Source organism: Triturus cristatus, chromosome 12, assembly GCF_964204655.1.
Source record: "Triturus cristatus chromosome 12, aTriCri1.1, whole genome shotgun sequence".
NCBI classification, from domain to species: domain Eukaryota; kingdom Metazoa; phylum Chordata; class Amphibia; order Caudata; family Salamandridae; genus Triturus; species Triturus cristatus.
In genome coordinates, this window is record NC_140595.1 from 242,813,215 (window position 1) to 242,830,354 (window position 17,140).

Sequence of the window (17,140 nt, forward strand, 5' to 3'; positions counted from 1 at the left end):
CATTAGTATAAGAGCCTGCTTTCTTTCTAGCGAAGCAGATGCCATGCACACGAGCTTTCAAGCCGCCATATTAGTGCCTTCTGCTTATGAGCAAGAATTTCCCTCCAAGCATTACAACGTGATACTACGTAGATGCAGTTGACGCATGTGCAGTAAAGAATCCCCATTTAAAGTGCTTGTCCTTCGTTTATTTTGTTATCGTTAGTAAACACATATGCAAGCTTCGCTAACCTTCGTTTTATGTGGTGCGCATTAGTATTAGACAAAACAAACGTAATAACTGGTTAGTAAGTTAAAGGAGCAGATTGCATCCGAGCAAGTCTCTTTTCTACGAGTCCTTGCTCCAACACTGTAACAGACTTACTTACAAATCCGTCGAATGCCAAATGCTAATGTAGGTTGGGAGTGAAAGTTAAGAATTGAAGAGCTGTAATTTCAATATCATGGCCTGGAATGTTTGCATCAAGTTTTCCATTCATACCTCTGGCTTTCCGTCAAGATGAAGATGTGCATGCTGACCTTTTGCATCAGCATTGGGAAACAGTATTGCAAGACTGATCTTAAAAGGATGTCAGCAGACAGGAAGATCACCTGCAAGGTTGGCTCCACTTGTGTAAGCAGCTGCTGTGCGCATATTCTCAGCCTCAGCCATAGGCAAGCATGCAGAGGTACCAGGCACACTTGTTGGCAGAAGGCTGTTCATGGAAACCTCCTTACTGAGTTTGTTGCTTAGTTTAGTGTTGCTTGCTGTTGGCTCTCCTGCCTGGGAAGAAGATACCTAGAGAGAAGTATGCTTGCAGAGGACAGAGAGAAAAGAGTGCTTGCTGCTCGCTCTTGCTGGCTGTTGCTTGCTGCTAGCCCACACCTTCATGGCCTTAGAGGCAGCATCTTCAATTGCCATCGGCCATTTTGGTATAAAGCATTCAAGACCCACTAGTGGGGGCAGCCTATCAAATGCACTTGTGTGTATTCGGGCAAAGTGATGAGTGATGTATAAATACATCAAAATCACTGGCAAAATACTGACAACATTTTCAATTGCTCCAAGGCTTACTCTAAAGCTTAGTAAACTTTCATTGGCCCAAAAAGTATATTTACACATGGAAATGCAAAGGAAATGTTTCAGGGTTTTGTTTCAAAGCTTTCACAGTGGAGCAGTGGATTGCAAGTTGTCAAAAACTTATATTTTTAGAGAGAGTCGAACAATATTGTCCAATAATAATGCCTGATAAGAAGAGTGTATGTGGGGTAGCACAAGTACTCCCTGTGCTTTATCTAGTTGTAAGACTGGGAACTGCACTCTGGGACTCTTTATTATTCCATATACATTTCTTTAAAAGTGAATCTACTTCTTTAAAATATGAATGAATTCTTAATTTTTATTGGAACATTCATTAAATGGAATAAAAACATCCATAAAATGGATATTTTGATTAAAGCCACCCGGCCAATCAGCGATAATGGAAGTAAAGTCCATCTATTCAATAACATTTTTAGGTCGAGCCTAGACAGCGCATGCGCTGTCGCAAGACCTGTGGTAAACAGAATATGGAGGGTAATTTCTCCTGCCTCTTGCCATTGGTTAACTCTGGCATTGCTCTTCTTATCTGGCTTATTGTTGGCTGGCTATCCGATACGTCACTTCCATTTTTGTGGGAAGCAGCACCGACCAACTACAGTTTAGTTACGCTGCTGGGCTGTTATCTTTTCATTTAGGGACTACTTCCTTGTTTTCTTTGCTGCTCGCATTCCCAGAGGAAGTTTGCACACTGCCGCCGCTGGCACATCTGCTAGCTTCCTACCCTCACCCGATGCCTTGCTCCACCGCTCTCTACCCGGGACTGACGCTTCCTGTCTGGCACAACATGAAGCACTGGTCTCCGCTCTCACCCTGACTGAATTAAATGGAACTGACAGTGGGTAATAACAGGCAACAGTTAAAACTGCTGTGAAATCTGCAACACGCACTGTCACTTTCATGTGGTAAATGAAGGTGCGGTACTCTTCTAAGATGGCTCACGCTATCTGCCATACGCGGCTTGGAAGAACATCAGTCTTCTGTGTCTACTTGATGTTGCAGCTGATTCTACTGCTGTGGCTTTGGGCGTCTGGAACATACTGGTTCATTGGGTGTGCATGATCTGTGTCCAGACAGGATCGGTGCTCCCAAGTAACCAGTATGTGCTAGTTTCACCACCAAACAGTGTAGAAGTCTGACTATGATCAGAGCTGCAGTGCTGTCCCTTTCAAAGTGCAGCAGTCCTTCTAACAAGCGAGGGGGTAGCAAATTTAAATGCATTGGAGTATTGCAGGACTCCTGTACCTTTACAGTGCATGTCCAGTCTGCCTCGCTGCAGTAAATGTACACATTTTGTGTTCCCCACCACGGCCGTTGCACCTTAAGTGGTGCTGTCCACACTTCTCGCATCACTATTTTGCTCAAGTAACAGTGACTGCTAAAGCCATCTTGGATGTTAAGACGCCGAGAACTTTTTAATTGAAAGAATGCCAATTCCACATAATACTACCACCCAGTAAACATATAACAGCCCAGCTCAGGAGTACTTGTGCTGCTCCGGTAAATGTATGGCACCATTTTTGAGAAAGGTCAGTACAAGCCAATAAAAAAAGTCCAATTGCTGCTTGTGGCTAATGTGAATATACCAGGCTGCTTCAGAAGGGCTGGCAGTGCCCATGAAGAGTACATCAGCCAAGAAAAGTACATCTATCCCATTACATTTAGAGCAGCGATGCTGATAAATGTTGTTGAGAGCCAAGCTGATAAGCGTTAAACCCAACGAGCATTGCAGAGATGTTCTGGTACTGTACTATTAGAACTATACCAGCAATGCCAAGAGGTGCTTCAAATAGCCCAGCGCCTGCTTGTTTGCACTTTAGGTGTGTAAAGATAAAAAGTACATCTCTGGGTTTCTTTGGGGGTTATGCATGAACTTTAGACTGAACAACCCACAACAGTGAGCAAAAATTCCCCCCTCTTGTTTTGTCTAAAATTTGTGCACTAACAAGAAAAAAGTTTGAGTTATATATTTGGTCTAAAGACACTCCAAACGTACAAAAAACAGTTGTTCTGCTTTGTGCAGCGCCATCATGATACAGACCCTGGTGCTGCAAAGCATCCCAGCTAAAAAGTGAAGCTACCGAAGTGCTCCACTACCTATCCAAAGAGAAGCACTCTGAGAAGCCCTTGTTAGGTCTCGCCTACGCAGCGCGCATGCACTGCATAGGAGGACACCTTTAGAAATCGATTCAGTTTTTCAGGCAAACACGTGCACGCATTGCATTGCTTTGAATGGCAACACGTGCACATTTGGCGATTCCCTTGCAGGAGCGAGCTTTGAAACCATCTGTTTGTAATTAACAGATGGTTTCTGCTCGCTCCTGCAAGGGAAACAGGTGCAGGCCCCCTCCTCTCTCCCCTGCTGCCTCCTCCTCTTCTTGTCAAACTTGTTTTTTTTACTTTCAGCGCGAGGCTCGCGCGCTTGTTATATTAGGTATATCAACCAAAACTCCACCTGCAGAACACAACCCAATCTCCATCACTAAGTATTAACTGTAAACTCCCAAAGTGTAGCGCTGCAGCTGCAATTGTACCAATATCACAGGCATCGCCATAGGCCCTATAATAGACTTCCCTTGTATCACTGAGGCTTGGCTGAATCAGAGCTCTCAACCTCTCTTTGACATTCTACCACCAATATACTTGTTCCTAAGGAAAGACTGAGAGTACAATTGTGGTGGCCAACTAGACATTCTAAACACACAGCTTCTCATACCACATCACCATCAAAATGAATATATACACCTGTAACGCAACTGGTGCTCCTGTAAAGCGATCTGATACCTTTGGGTCGTGTTCGCGCTATATAAAACCGCTCCTCCCCCTCCCAAAAACAGACAATCCCAGAACCGTGCTCCACAATCATACCCGATACCTCCTGCTAGTATAAAGAATCTCCAATTATTTTGTTTGCAAAATCTTCCTGCAGCAGTCCGGCTAACCAGGTCGCCGAAACCACAAAGCAATCGCCATCTCTCAACCCCCAAAGATCTCGACGGCTCTCACTTGCCCTCGCCATCACAATGCTCGCCAAACACGGCTTTCCTACTGCAGAACTTCCGGCATGACCGGAAGTGCATGAGTAAGAAATCTGCCAGTCCAATTGCTCCTGGGACGAGTGCATGTGAAAGGATGCGGAAATCCGTAGCTGAAACGGTGCAAAATATGGATTTGGCTGTGTTTGAGGTGCTTGTTTGAGCTGCAATTCGGGCACCAAACAAGCTTCACAGTCCCCTTGTTGTGTTTCGATTTAAATGTCCTACATAGGTTTTCCTAAATCATGTCCTTATATAGGCACAATTTGCATTGCCCTTATTTAGGCATAGAATCCCTGTGAGAAGTTGGCCTGATATATGCTGTCCATAGTGGGCACCCTGTGTCAGTCCAAACAACCCCTTATGGTGATAGGTTTAAAGACAACCTTTATTGAAAGCTATCCTAGTGGTAGCTATGAAGAGTAGCCTTCAGGCTAAGTCTTGAAGGAATGTAAAGCAGCTTGTTTTACCAGTCTATAATCTCCTAAATGACCAAATGAAAGGACAACCACACCAGGTATATATTTAAAATATATGTACTTAATATAAAACACACCCCTCTAGTCTCTTTATGAGACTGGAGTTCAAAGTTCTTAATTTACAAGTTAGCAATCAACAGTAATAGCACAAATACACGTTTGGGCCCTAGGGGTGTACCAAACCATATACCAATAAAGTGGTATAAGAACCACTACTGAACTAGACACAAGGCCTAGAACCTGTAGAATCGCTGGGACCCCAAGGAACCACCCAAGGTAGTGACACAGGGGACCCACGGGGCCGTGTGCAGTGTGTAAACACAACCGCGGGTTCCCGTTAGCTTCTATGGGCAATGTCGCGGTTGGAAATTTAAAGACTAGGGGCACTTAGAATCGAGTCAGGACCAAACCCTTTTGGACTTAGGAAGTTCTAGGGCTAGCACCCACGGGAGCACCGGAGTACTCGTGTTACCTCACCCAGGAAAGCTGGGTGCATAGGTGTCTTTTGGTGTCGGGTTGCATCGTCGATTTCAATGGAAGCTGTCAAAGAAGTGCTGCTGCAGTGAAGAGAAGTGTCCGAAGTGATCCAAGCCTGGATCTAGGATGGAAGGAACCTGAAAGCGGAGGGGACAGAGTCTGGGTCACTTACCAGTGACCAGGGGCACGATGGACCAATGCCCACAGATGTTGGGTGCTTCAGGTGAGTTGACGGGTGTCTTGACTCTTCAGCCACGAGGTCCAGGAGGCACCGATGACAACCAGGAGCTGGAGTTGAGCTGTCCCATGAAGTCTGTCGAGTGCTGCAGTGTCGGCGTCCAGATTGGACCCAACAAGCTTTGGCAACGGCAAGTCACTTGGAATCAGAGAAAGGACGTCGGTTCAGACCAGCAAGGTCTGGGGGACTCACCCAGTAAAGGTAAGTCGGAGCACGTCTGGAGCAAAAAAAAAGCCCAATCAGAAGAGGAGTTGCTTTCGTGTGGACCTACTAACCAACGTGCTAGCAACCGCAAAAGAGCCTCGAGCAGTTGCACTTGAAACTGGCCCACGGGTCACTCGTGGGGTGGAGGCCAGCAATCTTCGGTGCAGGAGGTGCTCAAGGCTGGGGCTACTCGGAGCCCAAAGCACAATTTCGAGGAAGACCAGGAAGATGCTGTTGCTGCAAAAGTTAACGGTGTCCAGGAGTCACAGTTCCACATCACCCACGATAGCCACGGGCCTCAGCTTTGCTGTGGACTCAGGGTAGCCTCGGGGAAGTCTGGAAACCCACTGCTGGTGATGCAAAGACTTCGGCGTGCAGCGGGAGCTTCAGCGATGCAGACCGGTCAGTTGCTTCTTTGGTGCCTGCCAAGCAGGGGAGTCACTCCTTGACCCCAAGGGAGATTTTTTCAGTCTTCTAAGGAAAGTAGAACGTTGAAGGTCCAGGATATATATTGCAGAGTTTCGTCCAGGGTAATCTAAAGTCGCAAGGACTGGGTTCCCATACTTATACTAAGTTTGGGGGTTGGACATACTCTAGGGACCCACCTATGGGAGGGTTTGGAATGAGGGGTGGTTACACCCATTTCCTTTGTCCAGTTTCGCACCAGAGCAGGGGCAGTTAGTCCCTGCAACCGGTTTGAACTGGACTATGCACAGGGACACCAAGTGTGCCCCCAGGGCAGGACTTCAAAGCACCAGAGAGTGCTCCCGCCCAGCCCCAATACACATCTGCCTGTCTGGGGAGGTTGTTACACCTTCCTGGGACAGGAAACCTATTGTCCAGGCCTCCCCTGCCGGAGTTTCGGTCAGCAGCAGGAGGCCAGACCAGTGTCTGTGGCAGAGGCATCCATTTTGTGATGCCAGGGCTGTAGAAAGTCCTACCGGGTTAGACCAGTGTGAACATGTCTCTCCCTCTAGAAGGGTGGAATGCTACCTCCGCCGCCAGAACCGACGGGGGGGGGGTACTATTCCAAAGCATTTGAAACCAAACACGACATGTTTCCGTGCAGCCATCCCAAAGTTAGCATTTACTGCGAGGTTATAATGCACTTAAGAGTATATGGTCAGGCTGCACCACAAACAGCATCAGAGGAGGTACTCAGAACGCTGCAGAGGGGCTCTGCTCATGCAGGGGCACCCTCTCACATAAAAACCAAGCACTCTGCCTTCAGGATTGTTAAGGCTTGCCATAGGAGTGACTTATAGGTTTTATATGTGTGTGTAATGGTAGTGATATAGGTAGCCTATACCACTGTAAGGGGTGCGAGCGCACCCTTACCCAGGCTGCAGTAGCAGAACTGTGGTGCCATTCTGGAGTGCTTCACAGGGGTGGCATAATACATGCTTCAGCCCCTGGTAGGCATCTGAGGTACCTATGCCCTAGGTACACAGTATACCATATACTAGGGGCTTATAAGGCACTCCAGAATCCAATTAGAAATGTACCTAATGTACATGGAAACCATTTTAGAGAGGAAGCAGTTAGGCTGGGGTCCTGATTAGCAGGGCCACAGCCAGACTAAGGTCGAAAAACAGTGAAACACCAGCAAAAAGTGGGGGTACCCATGTGAAGCAGATCCTACTCTCCTACAATCCCTGTCCTTATTTAGGCATTACGCATGCTATCCAAATACAGGCATGGTCGCCTACATTCGTCCATCCCAACGTCACAATGAGTTCTTAGAAACCAGACCCTTAAGCCATTGGGACTTTCCCTAGCTAGGATTATTGATTTCTCCAAGAACTCATCTATTATGCATGGACTACTATTCCTTAGGGGTTCATTCATGACGTCTTCCTCTGCCCGACTATACGTCAATGCTAACATTTCTAAGCACCTTCCAGGTATAAATATACCTTCCCTTACCATGGCAAACGACGGCTCGGCTGCACATCTAGATACGGCTCGCCGTGGAAAGTTCGGAAGGAATTCGAGTTCCCACCTGACGCACTGACCAGACACTGTCATCCCTGCTTGCAGAGAATCCAGCTTCCAGTGTTCTGACTCCCTTCGCGGGGCGTTGGAGTTTGAGACCCGGAAAGAGATTCCCACGTGTCTCATTCTATGGTATGGAGCTGACTAGAACCTAGAGGGACTCTTGGCATATTCAAAACTATAGCTTACCATACTATAAAATACAGCACCTACTTCTTACCTTGTACCACACTTAGGTTAGGTACACTGGGGTAGAACTATTTAGAAACATCAGACGAGTATCCACTTTTAAGCCTGTGTTATTTATGTATGTATATATGAATATATGTCATACCTAGAAGACAATGCTATTGCAGTATTATTTCTTCTTACTGCTTACGCTGTATGTATTATATCTTGCATACTGTCTTGCGATTGTAACAGCTCATATCTCTTACACGAGAAACAAGACTGTTCAATAAATTCTTTTATTGAAACGCCCGTCTACTATTTCTGTGTAACTCTGAAGAAACTAAGCATGCACGATTGACTGAGTGAAACTGTTATCTGTTGTTTCCACGATTCTGAGACATGTTCCGATTATAAGGGAAACAAAGTTGTCATGTTTATGCGGTTGCCAGAAACTACTCCCTTCTTGTTTATTCAAGGAGTTTCTAATGGCCTCTGAGTTAGCTGGCACACAAAGCAATTAAGTTCAATGTACTCGATAGAGGCATACTGTCCTCAGTCCTATGCCACAACAATAGTGTATATTATTCCAATGTGCAGAACCTATAATGGAAATAGAAACTACACTACACCCTTTCTTCTTCTCCGGATTGCATTATGGGACATGTAGTTGCAAGTGTAGCATGACGTAACCAATATAAAACCATGAAAAATGGCGTTGGAAAAGCTCCGATGGAAATAACATAACTGCTGACTTGATAAATATTTTTTCATCTTATGCCAAAACATGATGTTGATAGCTTTTTAAGTATGTGCAAGTTTTGTTTTCTGCACGTTGTATGTAGCGAAAATGTGCTTTAGTTGAGCACCAGAATTAATTACTCAAGATCAGATCTTTTCTCTAGGCACGGAGATATTAAATGATTTGCTCAGCATGACAACGTGTTGAGTTGACGCCGGGATTCAAATCTGGCCAGGTTCAGCTTTTGTGTTGGTGGTGCGATACTCTTTGTTGGCGCCCTTCACCGGCGAGAGTCTTTAGGATGCCCCCCTTGTTATTATCTGCTCTGGGGTTCATGCTTTGGAATTGGGAAATGGAGCTTCTGGGAGGGAAGGCGTGTCAGCATCTGAATGGTGTTAAATAGGCCCTAGCACAATCTGGATAGAGGCGAAGGGACACTTAAGAGAACTGGTCGTATAGGGGAAGGAGTTTGATTTAGCCTTAGGGTATGGGCTCTGAGAGGATGGCACAGTCCTGGGCAGACAAGCCTTAGGGTATGGGCTCTGAGAGGATGGCACAGTCCTGGGCAGACAAAACTGAGGTTTAAGCAGTTTTTTTCATGGCCGATGCAGGCAGTTTCAGCTGGCACAGGCAGAGACGTATGAGGCAAGCAGACTTGCATTTGAGGTAGCCTGAGTTAAGCAGAAAGGTATGGGGGAAGCAGAAAGAGGTGCAGCTAAGTCAGGAGCAGCTTCAGACGAGGCAAATAATTGCAGGTGAAGGAGATAAGATCACATTTTTGGACAAGAACCGGAGGCAGTGAGGAAGCTGGTAGCTTGAGCACCATCTGCACTAGCTCTAGGCAAACTATTTAAACAGTAACTCGAATTTTGTGAACAAGCAGGGGCATCACTGCTCTTTGACAGAAGTGCATACACTCGCACTTTGCTGTTTTGAAGGAAGTTACAGGCATGTTGTGTGTTCGTGAAGTGCGTTGCAGCTTACAAAGGGCCTCAGTCTGAGTGTTGAAGTAACTAAACTCCCACCTCACCATCCCTTCGTCTCTATCCAACTCCCCAGTTTATCTCTGTCCTTTCCACTATCGGTTTGTTCACTTTCTTGCATTCTCTTGGTCTTATATTTACCCATCTCTGTCTCTTACATTATTTCATATCGCTGTTCCTCCCCTCCATCTTTCTCACTTTACCCCACCGTTTTCCTTTCTCTCCCTCCTCCTCTTATATTCTCTCCTAATTCCGAAATTCCATCTCTATATTTTTGTTTGTTTCTTTGTCATTCATTCTCTATCGCTCCCTCTGTCTTTCTCTCCAGCTCACTAATTATCTTACTCCCAATTTCTGTCTTTCTGTCTCTCTCATTTCAATATTTATTGGGATACTTTCCACACAAACTCTAGGACCGAAATCGGTCGTGAAATTTGGTGCACATACTCTATGCTGTCTAACTTGAATTGTCCCGGTTACCCCCATACGAGCCAGACTCTCCTTGCGTTACAGAAGTCTATGTTCCTTTTGGGCATAGAATGAATAGCCATATGTGTGATGAGTGTACAGTGGGGGTTTAGCTTCCCTTGAAAAACAAGCATTGGCATAGCCAATAGGTCTCGCCTTTGGGGCCATATAAGTGTTTAGCCATGCAACAGTTGCTGTTGTTGCACCAAGGATATTATGCTACATAACTAATACTTATAAAGTCCCAAAGGCGAGACCTATTGGCTATGCCAATGCTTGTTTTTCTGGGTGCAGCAGTATGTTCCCTTTAAGAGCGTTCAAAGTTTTCTGCCAGCAAGGATGCAGCCCACATTTCTTATTTCAGCTGCATTTCAGCATAAGTTTCCAATCTACTCTCGTGATGCTGGATCCATCTGTCCTCGTAATTTTCATTCCACAATTACAGTATCAAAGTCTTTGCACTGACAACGTGAAAGAAATGATCTACAGAAGTATACTCACAAAGCGTAATAATGCAATGTGATTATTAATGAAATGAATGTTTTAGCGATTGATAATTTACCCACGAAAGAAAATTCCTCCACTTCCTTGAAGAGAGAGTTAAATAGGAAAAGCGCTTGTGTTTTTTGCATTGCTGCCGAAAGTTGTTTGAACAGGAGACAGACGGTATCCGATACCAACATTTGATGGGGGTAATAACCTTCACTTTCCAATTAACCTAATAAAAAAATATACTTGTTTAAGTTATTTAGCATTTAAATGTCCGGTGCTAGACTGCCCAGAACAAAATGTATTACTCGTCTGATTTGGTGCTAATTGTGAGCTTATTCTTTGTGTTTTCTGTGAGCCCAAATAACAGACAGAAGTTGATCATGCACAGCAATTAGCAAGCAATTTGTAATACATTAGGTCTCGCATTCACATGACAATGCCTTTTATTTATGTTTTATAAACCAAAACAGAAATAAAAGGCATTGTGATTTACAATACCACTAGCTCAAACTCGCGTAAATGCGAGACCTATTGTATTGGAAATGCTTGTTACTTTTTTAAACATGACACTATAATTAAGTTGCAAAAACAACAGTTGATGGACAGAATGCAGAACAATGTCATACATTCACCCCAGTACAGAGATCTGGCCCTAAATCCATCGTTTTTTTGCTCACCATGCCATTCCAGTTTGAACCCAGCCATATGCAAATCAATCTTGACCCTGTGCCTCATGGGAACAGTCCAGCCCGAATTGCCAAGCCAGGTCCTCCCTGGACTGGAAACAAGCATCCTAGGACCGGTTTCAGGGTTTCACACCTCTGCAGCCAGGATAGCTTGATTCCAGTGGCATGGAGAGCACGGGACCCACGTCTGGGCATACCCGTCCCACTCGGGGTGACAAATGCAAAAACAACAGTTGATGGCCAGAATGCAGAACAATGTCATACATTCACACCAGAACAGAGATCTGGGCCTACATCCATCGTTTTTTGCTCACCATGCCATTCCAGTTTGAACCCAGCCATATGCAGATCAGTCTTGACCCTGTGCCTCATGGGACCAGTCCAGACCGAACTGCCAAGCCAGGTCCTCCCTGGACTGGAAACAAGCATCCTAGGACCGGTTTTGGAGTTTCACCCCTCTTCAGCCAGGATAGCTTGATTCCAGTGGCATGGAGAGCACGAGACCCACATCTGGGCATACCTGTCCCACTCGGGGTGACAAATGCAAAAACAACAGTTCATGGACAGAATGCAGAACAATGTCATACATTCACCCCAGTACAGAGATCTGGGCCTAAATCCATCGTTTTTTTGCTCACCATGCCATTCCAGTTTGAACCCAGCCATATGCAAATCAATCTTGACCCTGTGCCTCATGGGAACAGTCCAGCCCGAACTGCCAAGCCAGGTCCTCCCTGGACTGGAAACAAGCATCCTAGGACCGGTTTCAGGGTTTCACACCTCTGCAGCCAGGATAGCTTGATTCCAGTGGCATGGAGAGCACGGGACCCACGTCTGGGCATACCCGTCCCACTCGGGGTGACAAATGCAAAAACAACAGTTGATGGCCAGAATGCAGAACAATGTCATACATTCACCCCAGAACAGAGATCTGGGCCTAAATCCATCGTTTTTTTGCTCACCATGCCATTCCAGTTTGAACCCAGCCATATGCAGATCAGTCTTGACCCTGTGCCTCATGGGACCAGTCCAGACCGAACTGCCAAGCCAGGTCCTCCCTGGACTGGAAACAAGCATCCTAGGACCGGTTTTGGAGTTTCACCCCTCTTCAGCCAGGATAGCTTGATTCCAGTGGCATGGAGAGCACGAGACCCACATCTGGGCATACCTGTCCCACTCGGGGTGACAAATGCAAAAACAACAGTTCATGGACAGAATGCAGAACAATGTCATACATTCACCCCAGTACAGAGATCTAGGCCTAAATCCATCGTTTTTTTGCTCACCATGCCATTCCAGTTTGAACCCAGCCATATGCAGATCACTCTTGACCCTGTGCCTCAAGGGAACAGTCCAGCCCAAACTGCCAAGCCAGGTCCTCCCTGGACTGGAAACAAGCATCCCAAATGCAAAAATACCGGTCGCAAAGGGGCAGATTCTGCTAATCTGCCCGTTTGCGAGCAGTTTTCTCGTTGATGCATGTGGCCCTTAGTCTTTTATTTATGTGTTTTGAAAACCTGCAAGTGGTGAGTAAACATGCACCTTGTATTTCTAGTCCTTGCTTACAAGAAGCAAGGCTGGCAGTAAAAGAGGCACAGTTACTGCCAGCTTTGCTTCCTGTAAGCAAGGACAATTAGTACAAAGTGCGTGTTTACCGCACCGCTTGCAAGTTTTTAAAACACAAAAGAAAAGGCATTGTCATTAACAATGCCAATAGCTCGAACTCTTGCAAATGCGAGACCTATTGCATTGAAAATGCTTGTTGCTACATGTATTATTTAATTTGTCTAACTGTACTCTAATAAAGCCTTAGATCCCATTGACGCTTCCAATTCCTGAAGCCTTAATCCCTTAACAACCCCTTATTGCACCTTTCTCTGAACCACTTAACCCCTTACCACCCTTTAATGCTAAACTTCTCTGACTACTAAAAAGTCCTTTCTAACCCTTAATGCTTCCCTTCCCTGAAACCTAAAAATCTGTTATTGTGCCTTAATGCCACCTTTCCCTGAACCCCAAAAACCTTTATCCCCTCTCTATGCACCTTTCCTTGAACCCCAAGATCCATTACTAACCCTTCATGCTTCCCTTCTCTGAAACCTAACATCCCCTTAATGCTACCCTCCTCTGAAACCTGTCAACCCTTTACTACCACTTAACCGCTACCCTTCCCTGTACCCCAAAAACACTTTAGCATCCCTTTATGCACCTTTCACTGAACCTCAAAACCCCTTACTACCTAATGGTACCCTTCTCTGACCACTAAAAAGACGTTACTACCCCTTGATGCTTCCCTTCTCTGAAACCTAAAAACTCCTTACTGCCCCTTAATGCTACCGTTCTCTGAAACCCGTCAACCCTTTACTACCACTTAACCACTACCCTTCCCTGAATTCTAAGATTCCCTCACTTGTCACCTCCTACCTTCCACACCTCAGTGTAAATGTGTTTCTCTAATTTAGCAGCAGGAGGCCCTTTTGACTCTGCTTCCAGGACACTTAAATTTGCTAACAGGGCATGACATTTTTCGATTTTTTTCCTTGACTTTTTTTATTCTATTTTTTCGGTAGACCAAATTTTTGACAGAATTATTTTTCAGTCTGTTTTTCCGTCCAATATTTACTTCAAACCCATTTACACAGACTCTTAGCACTGCTGCTGTTTCGTGATAAAAATCTAGTGGTTGTCCGTTTCCCCATACTAGAGGAAACCACCGATGACAAAATTATTATCATGATAATGAGTGTGCAGGCATTTGTAAAATCTGGGCGATTACTCTATTCATTCCTCATATTGTTCTTGAACAGTGCAAACAAGCTTTCGTTATGTATGGAGTGCTGTCGTGAATGCTGAGAAGAGCAGAATGCCAATGCATCTTCAAGCATGTTTCTCTTGCAGCCATTTCTTATGTTGTTCTCTCCACCCTTGGTCCTCTGCTTGCGGTATGGGATGGACAATAGTGATAGACCAGTCCCTTTCTGGAAGCGAGACAATCCAGCTCGAATCTCTTAATGACTACACATTATGGTTCACAAAATTGAAAAGCCTTGTAGGTCGCCACTATTTTCTGCAAAACCCATGTTTTGAGGTGAATCATGCTTTGGTTTGCTCTGATGTATTTCCTTTTCTTCTCAGGATATGGAGCAAAAACGCTTGGATCAATTGGAAATTCAAGTTGAAATTAAGCGCATCAATGCTGAAAACATAAAGAGGAAGGAAGAAAAATTGGAGCAGGAGAAGCTGGCTGACCTGAGGGTGCTGGAGTACAACAAACAAAAGATGGTACGTTGACTGCAAAATGTGCTGTGTCCAGGAGGAATCAAATGAGACATGAAACTGAAGCTGATAAATGTATCATGAGAGGTTGAATGGGTGAGGAGGGATGAAAGAGGAATGATGAGTTCTAAATGAACTTGGCAAGGAAACAGTAGGGAATTTTAAAAATGTAGCGTAGGCAATATCAGTAGCGGCTCAAAGTGGGAGTGCTGCGGGGCGTTGGCGGCGGGGCAGGGGAGGCGCAGGGTGGGGTGGTAATAAACTACGGAATACGGCCGAACAGAGGTAAGTACAGAAATAAATAAATAAAACTAATTACATTACGCTCGCTGCATCGCCGATTGGGTTGCAGCGCGCGCAATGTAATTCGTTTTATTTAGTTATTTCTGTACTTACCTCCCTTCGGCCGTATTCCATAGTTTACTACCCAATGTAGTGTTTGCCAGTGGACCCTACCACTGTCACGGGGGTCCCTGGCAATAGCGAAAGTAGTTTCCCCCCTGAGCGTGCCCACCGCCTGACGTCCACACGGGAGGCACGTGACTTTAGTAAATAAATGGCCCGAAGTGCTGGGCGTGGCAAGCAGTGTTCTAGCCACCACTCGAGAACACGTGTGGCGTGGTTATTGATTTCTAGGCCCCAGGCCCCGACATTACACTGGCGACGAGGTGGTCTAGCCACCCCATCACGTGCTTTACCGCCCCTCGCTCTTGCCCAAGGAGCGGATCTGCTTCCCCTTCTCGTGTGGCCGTCGCACTGCCCAGGTGTGGCCCCAGCCGTCTCCAGGCTGCCTACCTTGTGCCCAGCCGTGCTGTGTGCATCCCTTGCCTGGACAGGCCCACCGCTGCACCCTCTGCCCCCAGCGACCGCCTCCTGCCTCCTGCCTTCCCTTGGAAGTTTCAGAGCCTGCGGAGCCTGCAACCACGGAACAACGCGACCCACCGCGTGGTCCGGACTTGCCGTTTCTCACGCATCTCGCGTGAGATGCGAATTTAGCCATTCTGAGGCCCTGGGTCGCCCTTCCTGCTCCCCTGGATGCCCCTGGAAACCGTGGGGCCCCTCAGGACCAGCGCACAACGCCTGGAGGACTAGTGCACCGCCCCGGAAGGGTGAAGGTGAGCCCGCCCCCGCTGCTGCGCCCATCCCCGGCGGCCATGGCCAACGTACCCCCTTTAGAGCCGTTTGCGGTCACCGGCACCCCCCGTCACAGGCGGCACGGTGGAAGAAGTGGGTGGAACGGCTCGAGAACTACTTTGTGGCGGCAGAGATCGCGGCCGAGCGGCGGTGTGCCATGCTTCTACACTTAGGAGGAGAAGCCATTCAAGACATATCGAAGGACGTAACCGAGGCTGGCCCGCCCAGGACATATGCCACGCTGCGCGACGCCATCACGGCGTACTTTGAACCTTTCGCTAGCGCCGACTATGAGAGATTCCTACTGCGCCAAGCCCGCCAACTCCCGTAAAAGTCAGTGGACGTCTTTTACGCAAGACTAAAGAAGCTAGCCAGCACGTGCACCCTCCCCGACGTGGACGACGAAATCCGTGCCCAATTCATCCAAGACTGTGCGTCGTCAAAGTTGCGCGAGAGGGTGTTGGAGGCGGACAACATGCCCATGCGCGACATCCTCGTACTCGGGCGGTCAAAGGAGTTGTCTAAAGCACGAGCCGCGCACATGGAGCCAAAGCCGGTGGTCGCAATCAAGACAGAGCCAGTGTGCGCCCTCAAGACCGACGCCGGCGAGAACCACACGAAACAGCCTTGGCGGAGAAACCCAAGACTGGCGCAAGCCCCCCCCGGCCGCGCCTGCGCGTGGTGTGGAGGCGCGACGCCCCACAGAGGAGCGTACCCGGCACAAGGCAAAGTATGCAGCGCGTGTGGAAAGGCTAACCATTTCGCGAGCGTATGTCTGTCGGCACCCAGGAAGAAACAGAGTGGCCCACTCAGGAGGGTAAGACAGGTAGAGCCGCTACCTAGCACATCCACCAGCAGTGACATGGATGACGATGAAGCGGACGTGGCCTCCGTCCATGTCGTGAGAGTTCTCCACACACTGGTGGCTACGCCATCCACAGAACCCATGTGCACGGTTAACGTACGGGACCAAGCAGTGGCGGCCCTGATCGACACAGGCGCATCAATCAACCTGATGGCTGCCAGCGTATACCAGGCGCTAAAAAATGCCCCGGCACTCCATCCCACGAGGGTACAAGTATACGCCTACGGCACCAGTCGTCCACTCCGCCTGTGCGGGATGTTCCGAACGGACCTGTCCCACGACACCACTCGCTTGCAAACCAAGATCTATGTGTCGCAAGAGGGATCGGGATTCTTGCTTGGTTGCCGAACAGCCCAAGACCTGGGGCTGATCCATTTCGCGCTCACAGTCCAAGCCTGCAGCCTCAACCATCTGGTTCAAAAACACACATCTCTATTCGAAGGGATAGGCTGTTTGAAGGGACCCGCCATCCACCTCTACATAGACAAGTCGGTCGCCCCGGTAGCCCTCCGTCACCGACGCATTGCGTTCCACCTACGACCCAAGGTTGAAGCAGAGCTGAGGGTACTCGAGCGAGCTGGAATCATTGAGAGGGTAAGCGGGCCCACCCCGTGGGTGTCACCCATCGTGGTGGCCAAGAAGCTGAAACAGCCGGACGCAGTGCGAATCTGCTTGGACATGCGCATCCCCAACCTCGCTATCAAGCGCGAACGCCACCTGCCGCCAACCATAGACGAAATAGTCGGAGAGCTGTCTGGCTCAAAGTGGTTCTCCACGATGGACCTGAGGTCTGGATACCACCAAATTCCCCTGCACCCTG

The 17,140-nt window shown here is 47.4% G+C and overlaps 1 protein-coding gene and 1 long non-coding RNA gene across 2 annotated transcripts in view; one reads left to right on the plus strand and one right to left on the minus strand.

Annotated features, from left to right (window-relative positions):
• CFAP45 (cilia and flagella associated protein 45) overlaps positions 1-17,140 on the plus strand; it is a 513,786-nt gene that overhangs the window by 369,498 nt on the left and 127,148 nt on the right. Inside the window, exon 8 of the mRNA XM_085639403.1 lies at positions 14,181-14,327. Coding sequence (XP_085495529.1) covers positions 14,181-14,327 — 147 coding nt within the window. The remainder of the gene's footprint in view (positions 1-14,180; positions 14,328-17,140) is intronic.
• The window catches only part of LOC146775796 (uncharacterized), a 59,763-nt gene that overhangs the window by 13,479 nt on the left and 29,144 nt on the right, over positions 1-17,140 (minus strand). The gene's annotated exons all lie outside the window — the stretch shown is intronic.